Below are 15,927 nucleotides of genomic sequence, written 5' to 3' on the forward strand. Positions count from 1 at the left end.
GGTGAGCACATACAACCCATTACTAAATGTTACAAGTTTCACGAATGCTCTATGGTCCTAACCTTGCTAATGAAAAAACAATGTAAAACAGACAAAAAAGAACAAGCATTGAAAATGCAATAGGTCTCGCAATAGAAGAGTTTGACATTTTTCGTTTTGCATATGGATGAGTGGCGTTGCGTGGATGAGTGGCGTTGCGTGGATGAGTGGCGTTGCGTGGGTGAGTGGCGTTGCGTGGGTGAGTGGCGTTGCGTGGGTGAGTGGCGTTGCGTGGGTGAGCGGCGTTGCGTGGATGAGCGGCGTTGCGTGGATGAGCGGCGTTGCGTGGCTGAGCGGCGTTGCGTGGCTGAGCGGCGTTGCGTGGCTGAGCGGCGTTGCGTGGGTGAGCGGCGTTGCGTGGGTGAGTGGCGTTGCGTGGGTGAGTGGCGTTGCGTGTGTGTGTGGCGTTGCGTGTGTGTGTGGCGTTGCGTGTGTGTGTGGCGTTGCGTGTGTGTGTGGCGTTGCGTGTGTGTGTGGCGTTGCGTGGGTGTGTGGCGTTGCGTGTGTGTGTGGCGTTGCGTGGGTGAGTGGCGTTGCGTGGGTGAGTGGCGTTGCGTGGGTGAGTGGCGTTGCGTGGGTGAGTGGCGTTGCGTGTGTGAGTGGCGTTGCGTGTGTGAGTGGCGTTGCGTGTGTGAGTGGCGTTGCGTGTGTGTGTGGCGTTGCGTGTGTGTGTGGCGTTGCGTGTGTGTGTGGCGTTGCGTGTGTGTGTGGCGTTGCGTGGCTGAGTGGCGTTGCGTGGGTGAGTGGCGTTGCGTGGGTGAGTGGCGTTGCGTGGGTGAGTGGCGTTGCGTGGGTGAGTGGCGTTGCGTGGGTGAGTGGCGTTGCGTGGGTGAGTGGCGTTGCGTGGGTGAGTGGCGTTGCGTGGGTGAGTGGCGTTGCGTGGGTGAGTGGCGTTGCGTGGTTGAGTGGCGTTGCGTGTGTGAGTGGCGTTGCATGTGTGAGTGGCGTTGCATGTGTGAGTGGCGTTGCATGTGTGAGTGGCGTTGCATGTGTGAGTGGCGTTGCATGTGTGTGTGGCGTTGCGTGTGTGTGTGGCGTTGCGTGTGTGTGTGGCGTTGCGTGTGTGTGTGGCGTTGCGTGTGTGTGTGGCGTTGCGTGGGTGAGTGGCGTTGCGTGGGTGAGTGGCGTTGCGTGGGTGAGTGGCGTTGCGTGGGTGAGTGGCGTTGCGTGGGTGAGTGGCGTTGCGTGGTTGAGTGGCGTTGCGTGTGTGAGTGGCGTTGCATGTGTGAGTGGCGTTGCATGTGTGAGTGGCGTTGCATGTGTGAGTGGCGTTGCATGTGTGTGTGGCGTTGCGTGTGTGTGTGGCGTTGCGTGTGTGTGTGGCGTTGCGTGTGTGAGTGGCGTTGCGTGTGTGAGTGGCGTTGCGTGTGTGAGTGGCGTTGCGTGTGTGAGTGGCGTTGCGTGGCTGAGTGGCGTTGCGTGGCTGAGTGGCGTTGCGTGGCGTTGCGTGGGTGAGTGGCGTTGCGTGGTTGAGTGGCGTTGCGTGTGTGAGTGGCGTTGCATGTGTGAGTGGCGTTGCATGTGTGAGTGGCGTTGCATGTGTGAGTGGCGTTGCATGTGTGAGTGGCGTTGCATGTGTGTGTGGCGTTGCGTGTGTGTGTGGCGTTGCGTGTGTGTGTGGCGTTGCGTGTGTGTGTGGCGTTGCGTGTGTGAGTGGCGTTGCGTGTGTGAGTGGCGTTGCGTGGCTGAGTGGCGTTGCGTGGCTGAGTGGCGTTGCGTGGCTGAGTGGCGTTGCGTTGTTGAGTGGCGTTGCGTGTGTGAGTGGCGTTGCGTGTGTGAGTGGCGTTGCGTGTGTGAGTGGCGTTGCGTGTGTGAGTGGCGTTGCATGTGTGAGTGGCGTTGCATGTGTGAGTGGCGTTGCATGTGTGAGTGGCGTTGCATGTGTGAGTGGCGTTGCATGTGTGAGTGGCGTTGCATGTGTGAGTGGCGTTGCATGTGTGAGTGGCGTTGCGTGTGTGTGTGGCGTTGCGTGTGTGTGTGGCGTTGCGTGTGTGTGTGGCGTTGCGTGTGTGAGTGGCGTTGCATGTGTGAGTGGCGTTGCATGTGTGAGTGGCGTTGCATGTGTGAGTGGCGTTGCATGTGTGAGTGGCGTTGCATGTGTGAGTGGCGTTGCATGTGTGAGTGGCGTTGCGTGTGTGTGTGGCGTTGCGTGTGTGTGTGGCGTTGCGTGTGTGTGTGGCGTTGCGTGTGTGTGTGGCGTTGCGTGTGTGAGTGGCGTTGCGTGTGTGAGTGGCGTTGCGTGGCTGAGTGGCGTTGCGTGGCTGAGTGGCGTTGCGTGGGTGAGTGGCGTTGCGTGGCTGAGTGGCGTTGCGTGGGTGAGTGGCGTTGCGTGGTTGAGTGGCGTTGCGTGGTTGAGTGGCGTTGCGTGGTTGAGTGGCGTTGCGTGTGTGAGTGGCGTTGCGTGGTTGAGTGGCGTTGCATGTGTGAGTGGCGTTGCATGTGTGAGTGGCGTTGCATGTGTGAGTGGCGTTGCATGTGTGTGTGGCGTTGCGTGTGTGTGTGGCGTTGCGTGTGTGTGTGGCGTTGCGTGTGTGGCGTTGCGTGTGTGAGTGGCGTTGCGTGTGTGAGTGGCGTTGCGTGTGTGAGTGGCGTTGCGTGTGTGAGTGGCGTTGCGTGGGTGAGTGGCGTTGCGTGGGTGAGTGGCGTTGCGTGGGTGAGTGGCGTTGCGTGGGTGAGTGGCGTTGCATGGGTGAGTGGCGTTGCGTGGGTGAGTGAATGGTTAGCTGTTGCTTATGCGACGTATAGCACTTAATACTAAAGTAGGCAGACCTTCTTAGCCTTTGTGAGAATAATAGCAAAATAAAAATAAAAACCAGATCAAGTCAAGGACGCAAACGGCACCATGCTATTGTTTATTTACTCAGATGATATGCATAAAAATGTAACTTGTGAGCACGTTTCTCTAACTCTCCAATAATCCCATTACAACACTTTGTACAAATGAGATTGGGACTCATCCTTCCGAAGTCGAGAAAAATGTGCAACGCTGTGTTGAAGTTAATTTTTTTAATTAACAAAATGCAAATAATGTGGAGAGATTTCAAGTGATTCAGGAATGGGGGCCCTTGTAAAGAGAAAGTACGGCCGGCCTGGGCAGTGATAGGGGAGGAGGGAGGAGAAATGCGAGTCACGGCAGCAGCAGCCTTTGATGTGCCTGCCGGCCGGCCGTGAATAATTAGGGGGTGAGAAATGCGCTCGGAGGGCTGCCTTTGATGTGGTAATGCGAGGCAGGCAGGCAGGCGGCTGGTGGCATTGTGCACGCGCTTTTTAGGGCTTGCGCAAGCGCAATGACCTAAAAAGCACATGCACTTGAAGGAATCGCCAGTGGAATCGCCAGTGGATAAACACTGGATAAGCCCCTATAGAGCTTCGCCAGCTATGCGCTGAAGCGCATCAGCAGGCGAGCCCTAAAAAATGATAAATGCATAGTTGCACTCCTTCAACCACTAACTAACCTTAGTTGTCTAAATATCTGCCTGCAGGAAGATGTTCAGTTGTGAGGACAGTATCTAATCTGTTGAGGTCATTGATCTCTTTTTGAGATAATTTGTGAAACTGATTTGAAAACCTACACAAATATTCGATTTCGTAAAATAACACTTGCACTTTTTTGCATTATTTTATCATTGGGTGTATTGTGTTTGTCTTTGCAGGAAATGATACACCACTTTGCTGTCAGTCACCGTTTCCAACAATGAAAAAACTGCACAGATAGTCCCCTAAGAAAGTTGTCCTGAGCCTAAGGATACTTGTGCAGCATTCAACCATTGGCTGTGATTTATGCGCGTTAAGATATGACGACTGCCCTAGTGTCCGACCAGATGAATTATAGACTAAGGTCCATTTATTTCGGCATGGAGACAGTAGATGAATCTGAGATGAAAACTGAGAACTAGTCATTTGTTTGCTTTATTGTAAATTATACATCTGTATTCATTGTTCGGAACAAATTATGAACGTTGAATGTCTGTTTGGAATCTGTATTATATGATATAATCTGTAGATCCAACCTGGCATACCGTTGTTTATAAAATGCGTTTGGAAGAATGCTCCTAATCGTTTTTTGAACTGCATATTTGCAGCATTTTTCTGTTGTATATTAAATTGCTGTGCTTTTCCTTCTATGTAGTGCTGGGTCTGGATTATTCTAATCTGTTTTCCGTTTTCTTGAAACATCATGCACCAGGACATGTACTCCACTCTAAATTATTTGGAAGTAAATTTGTATGCTCTGCATATTACATTAATGTGAACGTTTATTTCTGCACCGCTTCGTAACCCAGAATGAGGTCTTTGCCGCAGCACGAGACAAGGTTCGTTAATTCCATCCTATGAGGCATGTAATCAGGTCTGAAGGGATATGATGTTAATGAAGAATGCCCCTTGCACGTTTTCAAGGCAGTGCAATACGCACCATGCCTGGAAAAATGTACATGAGTTCTGCATCATGTGTTGGCTTAGGGATCTTGCTGGCTCCAAGTTGCAGCATGTCAGGCCTTTAAGTGCAAAAAACTCAGAAAATTTAGAAGAGAATGGTGCTCTACTCAATACACCATGTTTGCGCCAGAGGTATCAAACAAGAGGGACATTCATAGAAGAACCTGGAAAACTTGCAAGTTAAAACCAGCCTTCTGTCATGTCGACAGACCTGACCATGAGTGTCTGGATTTTGCCCCTATCTAATATGCCATTTCATGGACAGAATTTATTTGGATCTAAGTGGATGAAGATTTAGAAAGAAGTGAAGACACTAAGGGCCAGATGTACAACCACGTTTTTGCATGCGCAAACGGGTTTGCAAACCTGTGTGTGCATGCAAAAACATATTGGGCCATGACATAGCATATTTAGGGAGCCACAATTTTTTTGCGACTTGCTAAATAGGGTTTGCATCTCACTATTTGGAAGGGGCGTTCTCTTCCAAATAGCGAGTCTCAAAACAATGTACTAATGTAAACACTCGCAATTCCCACCTACTTCAAGTAGGTGGTAATGCATTTTCAAATTGGAAGGGGTCCCCATGGGTTCGCCTTCCTCTTGCAACCAAAGCACTTGGAGGTGCAAGTGCCATTTCATGATACTGAAAATCGACTGTGTATTTAAATTGGCATGCATGACATTTTTGGTTAATCTAATATAATTGTGCAATCTGTACCAAAGTCTAAGTCCAGAAGTAAGCCCGCAGAGAACATTTTGTTTTTTTACTATTGGAACTCAAATGGAGATCTGCTTAAATAAGACCATTTAAAGCTGTTTTTCCACTTAAAATGCCAGATTTACCACTCTAGCTGTAATTTTTATGCACAGCTGCTTAGCTTTTAAATCTGAAAAGTGAAATGTATGTCCTATTTGCAACAAATAAACTAACTTGTCTTAGAATACTTGTGCAAGTAGCATATGTAAAGTAACATTTTGGATTAAAACCCATTTTTTCTGTCCTTTGCTAGAAACGGCGTAGAAATGTCATCTTGGGGGCCCATAAGTAATAAAGTAAAATCAATAGGCACTGGAATTTATATGTTTGTCCAGTCTGGTATCTTAATCTCCCCTCTGTCTCAGCCTTCTCTGGTTTGGAGGTAATTCCTGTTTTCACACCCTAACTCTGAGGTGAAGTGATCAACTGGCAAACTTCACATCCCTCTTAACACAATGTCCTTCCTGTCAGTGTAACTCCCCTAGTCATGTCTCCCATTTGAGAAATTGGAACTGTGACATTGTTTTTATAGTAAGGGACCTTTGGAACAGGCTTTTCATTCAGTAACACCAAAGCAGACTCTGCTTGAATTTTAGCTGGATCCACCTAGATACTTGTATCAATTACAGCTGAGTTCACCTTTTTCAAACTCCTTTAACTCTCCTTAGAGTAAGAGCTGATCAGAAAAGAAGATAGCCTTCTTGTTAAAAGGTTCCCCATCTACCTTGTGAAGGACTGTCTGGAAGTACCTTCAGTTTACCCTGAATGTACATGTAGAAAATCCCCCTTTTCTGTGTGGGCACCCCAGAAGTTTAGCCTTTTACTGTACCCTATATTGTTGCTGGCTTTAGAACTTTATGCTCTTTACCCCTGTTAGCCAGTAGTAAAGTGCCTGTGCTCCCCATTTGAACATAGTCTAGTTGGCATACTCCTAATTGGTATATTGAACTTGCCTATAATTCCTTAGTGTATGGTATGAAATGTACCAATGGCTAGGAAGCTAAATGCCACTGATGGGTTGCAGAACCTATATTGCCATCCACTACTGTTGCAGTGAAAATATGGCTCCAGGACTAGCATTGTGCCTGACTGTAGTACTGTGAAAATCTCCTTTTTAAATACTAATATGTCATTCCTATTAGTTCTGTGTAGCCCACAAGGCAGTGCATCTGTTTAAAAGTAGGACATATAGAAATGTAATGTTTAATGTTAACATGTCCTTATAGTGACTAACACCTAAAAGGTATATTTCACTGTGGCAGGCCTATCTGTCCTATGTAGCAAACCAAAATGTACATTATTATCTTAATACTGTATATCTGGAATGTGATTAGCTAGAAAAATGAATAAACAACAATGTTTTAACAGTTAATAAAAATCCAAGTCCATGGTGAACATGGATTTTTTGAAAATATTAAGGAAAAGTATCCTTAAAAGTTACCCTTTACCTGCCTGAACTGTCGGAAGGCTCACAAGCATAGTCCTCTGCCAGTTCCCAGACAGTAATTAGCTTTTAATAGGGGAGAAAAAGGTGTGAAATGCCTCACAGTAGCAAACAATAGGCTGACCTGAATTGGCAGAGATGACTACTCTGAGCTTGGCAGTATAAGCAGGGTGGGGCCGTGGCTCACCTTTTGACAGAAGTGTCATATCCTGCGTGACAGGTATGATGAGCCACATATATCTCTTGGGGATTACTTGAAAGTAAGGGAACAGGATGCCAAGAAAATTCTTGTGTATCCACTGTCTGGTTGCAAAAAAATCCTGCTTTTGACCTACCAGTCTTCTGCCTCTGTGTTTGTAGTGGGTTCGGTGGCTGCCTTAATCTGGATTTTAGTGCTAGATGCAGGAGGACATTTGGATAACCATAATACACTTCCCACTCACACCCCAGCCCTCAGAGCCCAAGTTTAGGGTGACTGAAGACAATCGCCATCTTGAAAAAATTCAAAGTGGGTAGGGTTGGCCCTGGGAGCCTTTACCCCATTGGTTTGGGCATGTCCAGGAATCAATCCTAAACTCTATTAACAGACATAAATGTGGAAGATCCGCACCCACTTCACAGTGGCTGCACCTAAGGAAGAACAGAAGAGTACTGGACTTACTGTCTGTGACCTGAGAGGACCCTCAAGGACAAAGGACAAAGAGATTCCCAAGACAAAGAAATGGACACCCAGGGTCATGAGGCTGATCTCCTGCTCAATCTACAAGGATACAACATGCTACAAGAGGGCTTACCTGCAACTGCTGAGCTGACCAGTGGTACCTAGACCTGGATAGGACAAGACCCTGCTGTTGGCTTCTGCCCAACACATTGTGAGTCTCTGAGTGCCTCTGTTGAGTTCCTGGGGGGTTTAGAAGTGTACTCAAGTGGTGGATTGTGACATAAAGGACTAAACCAGAAGGTAAAATCATTGACTAGGAAGAACCTGTTTATGTATCCGACCCGTGCTCCATCATGATCAGCCTCAAATTAAACCTAGGCCCTAGTCTGGGGCAACCATTGACTATCATTGGCATTTTGTGCTTCTTGAATCTATTTCAACTTAAACCTTTACAAATTCATATCTCCAGTTCCCCTTATTGATTTTTTTGGTCATTTTGTTTATTAAATGTTACTCAAGTTTTCTGATTCCGATTTGGATTTTTATTGTTTTGCCATTTGACTTCATTATTGTTTTGGCACTGCATAAATACTTTACACACTGCCCTAAGTTAAGCCTGTTCGTTCTATGCCATAGCTACTAAGGGTTGTGCTCAGGTTAATTTGGTGCCTTAGAGGCTTCACCCTGACAAGGGCTGTGATTATTCCTTGAGATGGGTAGTCGTTAATAAGCCAGTTTCTTACAGTATGGATTCAGATGTTGCTCCGAGGGCCATTGAAGCTGGACCCCAGAGGCTGGGATAGCATGGAAGATCCTGAAAAACAGAGACCCCTGTCTCTACCTGGAAGAAAGCCATAAAACAGAAGCAACTAAACTTTTGGCTGTGGCAATGTCTTGAAGTTAAGAGAGGCCTTTCCACAACTTGATCTTCTAGTATGATGTCCAGAAGGAATACACAGAAAGGTTGGGGACTTTTGAAGTGCCTGGGCACAAGCAGTATAATCTTGTCTAAATAACCCGGTGATGATCTGAAACACTTCTGAATAGATTCAAATCCGGTGTAGGAACAAAAGTCTACCGTAGCTCCCTGGCAGGTAGTAGGTCTTTGATAATATTTTATATATATTTATATAATATTTGATAATACAAAAATGTATGTATTGAAATTTAGGTTCACTTATTTATTTTTAGAGAGGAGTTTCATTTTTGAAAACAGGGAAATTACGTTTTTGGCCAGCATTATAGGTGTTGGTGTTTATTCCAACTGAAGCAGTAATTTCAGGAAGCAAAATGACCTGGGAATCAAAAGCTTCACTCTGTGGAATGGGGAATTATTGTTAAGGAATCGTTCTTAACGTACGAATTTCCACAAGTAATACCCATTCTAGTCCTTTTTCCGAGGGCATGTTCCAACAAATTTGACCTGGTGACTGTGCCCCCAGAAACCCCCAAATGAATTTGCACTTAGTTATACTGTATGCAGAACTTTCCCATTCCCAAGAATTCTCCTGTCCCTTCCTAAATCAGGCCTTACCATTTATGCCCGAGTACTGAGCTAAGTGCATTGGCATTTTCAAGTATGAGTAAAAAAAGTAGTCATGAGTTTGGATTACCCTCTAATTGGACTGACTAATTTGATAAGCATTTAGATATATTTATTGGGCTTCCTTTGCATTAATTTTAGTCTAGTTATGGCCGATTACCTGGCCATGGTAAAGTAGAAATGCAGTAATTCTCTGACTGCAAAATACTTCATTTTGAAGATTACCTCAATCCTAAATAAACCTATTTGAAATTTCAATCAGTGAGAAATGAGAGATGGGAAAAAATGCCTGGTATTGTGGGCAGGGTCTTGCTTGAGACTGGGCAGTCAGTTTATAAAAGAAGCCAAAAGATAGAACAGCAATCTGCTTAGTCGTGAGGGATGGTAAGCAGGCTCTTTCTCTAGCATTAGCTTCACTAAATTAGGAGATGTAAACTAGAGCAGCACATAGTCACCCTCCAGGGTTTTACTTCCTGGCCCTACCCATTTAACTTTCCTAATCATTTTTAGATATGCAAAAAGTACCCTGCCAAGGCCTACCCAATTTAAGCTTTTATTCCGGAGGGACTCCCATGATTCATATATTGAGCTAGAAACTTTGGGGACGTTGGCTAAGATTACCACATATGGTGTGGCTGCGGTTGGTAGCTCCAGATGGTCCTTTTTAGGTTTCGACTGCAAAAAGCTGCGCAAGCAGCTTTTGCGCAGGAGAAATCTTATGAGAACTGTAGTGTGGCTTTGGGTCGGCCCTCGTCATTCATTGGCTGGCTCCATAAATGGAGCCTAGCCATTGGACGAGGGGCCTGTCCGTCAATGCCGGACCAGATTCGGGGGCGTTCCCGAGATTCTTTGGCTTTTGCCGACGTCACGCGACGTCAGCCGAAAGCCGGGAACGCCCCCGAATCTGGTCCGGCATTAGAAACACCGGAAGAAGATGTCCGGCCCGCCGCCTGGTTGTGGGCGGGGCCGGGAGGACGTGGTTTCGCTTCCCCCTTCCTTGGGGAAGCCATTTCCTGCCTTGCCGGTCTCCCGTGTTGTGAGGGAGACCGGAGATGCTGCCCGAAGCGAGATCCGGCCCGAAGGAAGCAGCCGTGTGCCTCGCATTAGAAACACCGGAAGAAGATGTCCGGCCCGCCGCCTGGTTGTGGGCGGGGCCGGGAGGACGTGGTTTCGCTTCCCCCTTCCTTGGGGAAGCCATTTCCTGCCTTGCCGGTCTCCCGTGTTGTGAGGGAGACCGGAGATGCTGCCCGCAGCGAGATCCGGCCTGAAGGAAGCAGCCGTGTGCCTCCAGCCAGGGCCGCGCTGGGATTGGCCCAGCCGGCCGAGCCTCCGCTAGCTGGGTGTCCCTTTAACTGTTTGAGGTACCGTAAAGTTTCTGGTTAGGGGGGTTGCCTTTATCGGTGTCAGTTGACCCTGGCAGAGGCATAACTCATTTGTAATAAACTATTCACCGGCACGCTTGTTGGTATTGCTTTTGGCATTGCTTAAGGGTTTTTACCTCGGACGTCTTCAATCAATGCTACTTTTCAACGAATGGTTTAGATTCCCCTCCTGTATTGCACTTTGTTATTCTCCTTGGTTGCATTAGTGTTTCTCCTCCGTTTAGGATCATGTTTAAAAGTGGCAGAAGAGAGAGAAGACTAGCTGAAAGGAAATTACTTGACATCGTGCATAAGGCAACATTATGGAGCCGCGGATGCATGCATATTGACCTAGTCTAGAGCTGCAAAGGAAAGTGACGACCTTCAGTTAGAATGTGTATGCAGTGGGATACTGGCTGATTTAGTGTACCTAGTAGGCGAATTCTTAATGAATCTTGCAGGTATTGGGAAGCATGCCCAAGCAAACGATAGCTGCACAAGGAATATGGGTCTGGAGACTTCAAGAAAAGATGAGTCCGTAACTGCTTGTTTACTTTAGTTACCTGTGTACAGTGCCTCTGAGAAGAAGCTCAGATAATTGCACCCTGAATGCAATATTCCTCTGAATTAACCATCACTTGTCCCCGAATCCCTATGTATCTATGTGCAGACAACTTCTGCTCTCTTTTTCCCCTTCTGTATTGGCTTTATTTTGGTCTGAATCATGTTTTTAATCAAAGTCAGACTTTCAGCTTTTTACTCATTCAATACTCTTTCATTGGCATCTTATTGAAGAAGAATAAATAGAATTAATGCATTCACCCTAGGTTTTTTGTTGCAATGGAATTGAAATGCAACCCGGCATTCTTCATAAGTGAAGTCCTGAATGTTGTAGTATCATATAAGATGTGCCTCCATCTTGTTTGACATCAGACACTATGAATGGGATTACTGTTCCTGTAGATTTGGACTCCAGGGTGGGCACTGTGTGAATCGTTGGACTGAAACAATGCTGCAGAGTGCATGTATAGAGGCAATGGTGTTCATCCCCGTGTCCACTTGCGCCTTTGTGTTCACTTTAGTGAACCAGAGCCAAGTTAGAGGGTGAGATGGGGAATCAGCAATTGCACCTGCAGCAAGATCTCAAGATCCAGATCATTGCAGATCCTCCTTTTCATCCATCACCATGAGACTCATTTCTGTCCACCTTTTCCAGATGGCTACTATTCAGCTCCAAAAATGGATTTACCTTTTATTCTTGCTAGATTTTCCTTTACACCATTTTTACCATCAGTTATGATCAGTCGGACACTAGGCCCGGAGTTCGGAGGCCGCATTGGGCTGATGTTCTACCTCGCCAACGTCTTTGCCTGTGGCGTTTACGTCCTCGGTCTTGTGGAGGCCATCTTGGACGTTTTTGGGAAAGGTGAGTAGTCTGTGAAAGAGCTATTGAAAATGGAGTAAGTGTTAAGTGAAAATCACAAGTATGCTTATGGATCGATATCTTTCGGTGTATCGAATTGGTGTGTGGAGCATAAGGATGAGGAGGCATTGAGGTGTTAAAATACTTTCAGATCAGAAATCGAAACACTAAGAATTCACCTTTGCAGGCGAAAAGGCTAACCTTGCTATTTCAAACTGCAGTAAATGAATAATACTGTTCCACACGCCGGTCTGTCACCCCCCTCCCCCCAACAGTTTCATAGCACTTTTGTATAGCTCTGTGCAATCCAGAGGAAGTTTTACAGCTCTCCCAGTTCAAAGCAGTGAAATATCAGAATAGAAAGATGAAATGATTTAAAAGAAAGCAAAATTAACTGTTCACTTCGAGGGCAATGCTGGGACTTTCTCTGTAAAATGTCTTAGTGGTGGTCCTTACATATGAAATGTACTGATGGTACTGTTGTTCAACTCTGTAGTTTTGCCTTTGCTTCTGTCAAATAGATGACAAATTGACTCCTCTCCTTCTACAGCTCGTAAGCGTTACACTTCTCCAGAATACTCTATATGCCGTTTTAACATTTTGTTGCATATCCCAGAATTGTCTTTGCGAATTGAGACTTAGCAAAATGCAAGTGTACCTGATCGTTCCTATTGACACACATAGATAGCTTTAGTCTGTTAAATACAATGCCATTGTAGTTACATTGATCTTTGTTTTTGATTTTGAGTTGAATATGTTGACCAGTGTGGGGACCACCACCCTAATAATGAGCTTCAAGCATCAAGTTTTACTATTTTGCACACTTTGTATTGTGCAATTTACAAGGGTCTCCTGCTGGCCTGTATTTGTAATAGGAAAAGGAATTGATCTTAGGGTGACAGAGTAGGGAGACAGTACTCCGTTATCCTGCTCCCCCTCCCTCACAACTGGTTGACTCATGCAGACTGCCCTGAACATTTTATCAAAGCTGTTTTGTTAGTTTTAATGTTTCTTTGGAACTATCCTTGCATAAACAATTGTTTAAAACCTGTTCCAGTTTTTGTCACCTATTGGTGTAGGCATTGCTTCTCCAGCCCGCCCACCCCTCAATTCTGAGAGGTTGTATTTCTTTACTGTCCCCCCAATAGAGGTCTCACTTTTTGTTTTGTTTTTCCCTTAATTCTTTTTTACTGAGTTGGCAAAATGGGAAAACAATTGCTTCCTGCACGCTTATTGTTCAAAACAAACTTCAAGCAGTTCTTGGCTGCCTGAAACGCACAAAGTATGTTTTGTGTTTGGGAAACTACCATTCTCTTCATTTTTTGCTGAAATTAATCTAAGCACACCATTAACTGACTGGATAATCCTCCTTGAGGAGAAATAGTCTAAGTTAAAGAAGGGGCCTATACCAAAGTATAGCATGGACTTCATAATTTAAGAAATACCTGAAGCTGTCGCCCTTAAATAAGAGTGATTTGGAACCCGGCATGGTCAGTAAGTCATAAATTGAATCAGTATTGGCTCGTAGGTCCCCTCTCCTGCAAACAGTCCCGCCTCACTGTCTCCCTTGTCCATTCAAAAATTAGAGAAGAGGAGTTCCAGATTCATTCCCTCCCCTTTCACTGAAAGTGATTTCAGATGCGCTGTCCATTCCCGCCCCCTCTGTGTGCCTTTCCGCCCCCCCTCGCTGTCCTGTGCACGTTTCCCGCCGTCCGTGTCCTCTCCCGCCCCCTCCCGCCGTCCGTGTCTTCTCCCGCCCTCCTCCCGCCGTCCGTGTCTTCTCCCGCCCTCCTCCCGCCGTCCGTGTCTTCTCCCGCCCTCCTCCCGCCGTCCGTGTCCTCTCCCGCCCCCTCCCGCCGTCCGTGTCCTCTCCCGTTTACAGGTATGATCGATACGCCTGTGAATTCTTATTTATTAAACAGTTTGCCTTAACGGGCCGTAGCCTCGCCGTATAATAACCTAACTGGAATGACATCACTGTAATCGCGTTAAAGCGAGATGCGTCATCATGTTGACTAGGCCAGAGGATACACGGTAATCCTTTCGGTTCGATTTCATCGCGCTGCCCCTTTAAGACGAAGCTTCAGTTTGTTTACATGTCATCCTTCTCCGCAGAACTCCCATGCTGGCTTCGTGGACTCCCTATTCATTGGTCAGTAGGGCTCTGCTGCCATTGGTCTTCCCCTTCACAGCTGTTGTCTGGCGCCCGGCAACCAAACTCAACCGCGCAGCTGTGTCTGCTTTGGGTGGAAGGAGGAGGATTTGGGGGGGGGGGTAGATAATCGAGGCAGTATTGCAGAGTGTATTATTTTAGAGGATATACGGGTTATGGGCTTCTGTACGGGCATGGGAGACTTTGGCGGAGACTATGTGTTTTGGGGTATATGGTACTTGAGTAGTCAGTGTTCGTTCCTTTATGAGGGGGGTATGCGGTGGTTTTCTTTTGGGAAGTATTTTCGGTAGGTTGTGCTCTTGTGCATTGTCTACGTTTTTTCGGGATTTGTGTTGCTTTTTAAGGCTATGAGTTGTTTACTTAGAAGTAGTCTGTGTTTTTGTCCGTTTCCATTGGAGAGAGGGTATGCGCAATGTTTTCTTTGGTATGTTTCTGTTCGGGGTGTATGTTTTAAAAGTGTAGGCTTTTCTTTGAGTGCCGTTTTGTGTGTGTATGTGGGGTACGTGTCTTCGGGCGGGCATGAAGGGTATTGTTACAATGCAACGGTTTCGCCTTTGGAAATGTTAAAGCTATTTGCAATGTAAATGACAATGCCATTTATTTATCTGTTTTCAAAACCAACACATAAATACAAATGTTGTCATTTACAATGCCAATAACTCAAACTTTTCCAAAGGCGAAACCGTTGCATTGTAAATGCTTGTTGGATGTAGGGAAAAGGTGTTGCGATTCTAAAGTGGCATGAGTAAAGAAGGTGGAAGGAAAAATACTAGGATCCGGTTGGAATGACAAGGGCAATGAGACAGGATTACGTCTACTTCCCGGGAAGTTGTTTACAGCTCCTACCCTCTCTGAAGGAATAGACAAGAGGTGCTGATTGCTTTGTAAGGTAGGCAGGGAGGAGTTGTTAGTTTCACCGACCCTTGCTAAAGCTGTGAGAAGAGGGAAGTAAGTACTGTGTTTTTTTTTCAGATACCACAGCAGGGGGATGAGGTATTGGGGCTGAGGGGTCCCTGGGGTGCTGAGGGTTGGCTGATATTGTCTGAGTCAACCCCAACTTATCTAGTCGAGATATCATATTCCTCTCAAACCCCTTTAATTGCTGAGTGCGGTCGTGAGTGTATCTGTAAGGGTCTGCACGAGAACAGTCAAGGCAATGTGTTCAGGGCATTGATGGTTAGCTAGGTTTTTAGTGGCATTAGTAACCAAAGTTTCCATGATAGACTGTTTTTTTGGTACATTTGCCTCCCTCTCCCTCACCCCCGGGTAACGATGGAAAGGTCTGAGGGTTAATATTTGTAGGAATTTTAAAGCGCTTTCTGACAAGCGCTTTGGTTTGCGTTTGTCAGATCAACTGTCCATTAGCAAGTGGACTGCTAGGGCTGTCAACGGGAGTTACAACTGGAGCAGATGGTGTCCGGGCAGAGTTACCAATACTACCAGAGATATTATTTGTGCAATTAGTTAAAGATTCTTCAACACATGTAATCTGCTTTTCCAATGCCCCCATGGCAACCGTAATATAGTTCAAAATGGAAGAGGATGGCAGAGTATCCCTAGGTGATTTTACGCGCCCCACTGGACTCTTCCTTTTTACCATGTCCAATATAGTCGAAAGCACCCTGGCAGGTGACTTTAATGAGAATATTTATTATTTCATTAAAAACGAAACGCGGATAGCAGCCAAATGACGGTTGTTGAAAGTTAAAGTTAAAACAATGGGCAATAGGAAATTATTGCGCTATCAATCCTCAGGTCTCCTAGATTTCAAGATCAGATGTCAACTTCCACTGCGATCGTGGGGCACGGGTCAATGTCAGCAGTAGACCAAAAAAGACAGACCTTGGCTGGAGGGTCAGTATGCACCAGATGCTTCAGGTCCTCAGGTCACATGTTCCCGCCTGAAAAGCCAAGAGGAGGGGCCCTGCCCTGCCTCTTCCTGATGCGCTGCGGGAGCCCTCCTGCTGTTTTAAGCGCCTCCTGCACTCTCTGGTGGCCTGATTGGCCCCGAAGGATCCTGGGCGCTGTGGTCCTGGCAGTGACAGCAGTAGCAGTAAAAACTCCAAAACCGGGCGTCCCCAGGCACATC

General features: G+C 46.5%; 1 protein-coding gene across 1 annotated transcript in view; it reads left to right on the plus strand.

The window, feature by feature from the left end:
• GATD1 (glutamine amidotransferase class 1 domain containing 1) overlaps positions 1–4,161 on the plus strand; it is a 108,697-nt gene extending 104,536 nt beyond the window's left edge. Inside the window, exon 8 of the mRNA XM_078682809.1 lies at positions 3,693–4,161. Coding sequence (XP_078538935.1) covers positions 3,693–3,699 — 7 coding nt within the window. The 3' untranslated portion in view covers positions 3,700–4,161. The remainder of the gene's footprint in view (positions 1–3,692) is intronic.
• Positions 4,162–15,927: the final 11,766 nt, after the last annotated feature.

Source organism: Lissotriton helveticus, chromosome 3_1, assembly GCF_964261635.1.
Source record: "Lissotriton helveticus chromosome 3_1, aLisHel1.1, whole genome shotgun sequence".
NCBI classification, from domain to species: Eukaryota; Metazoa; Chordata; class Amphibia; order Caudata; family Salamandridae; genus Lissotriton; species Lissotriton helveticus.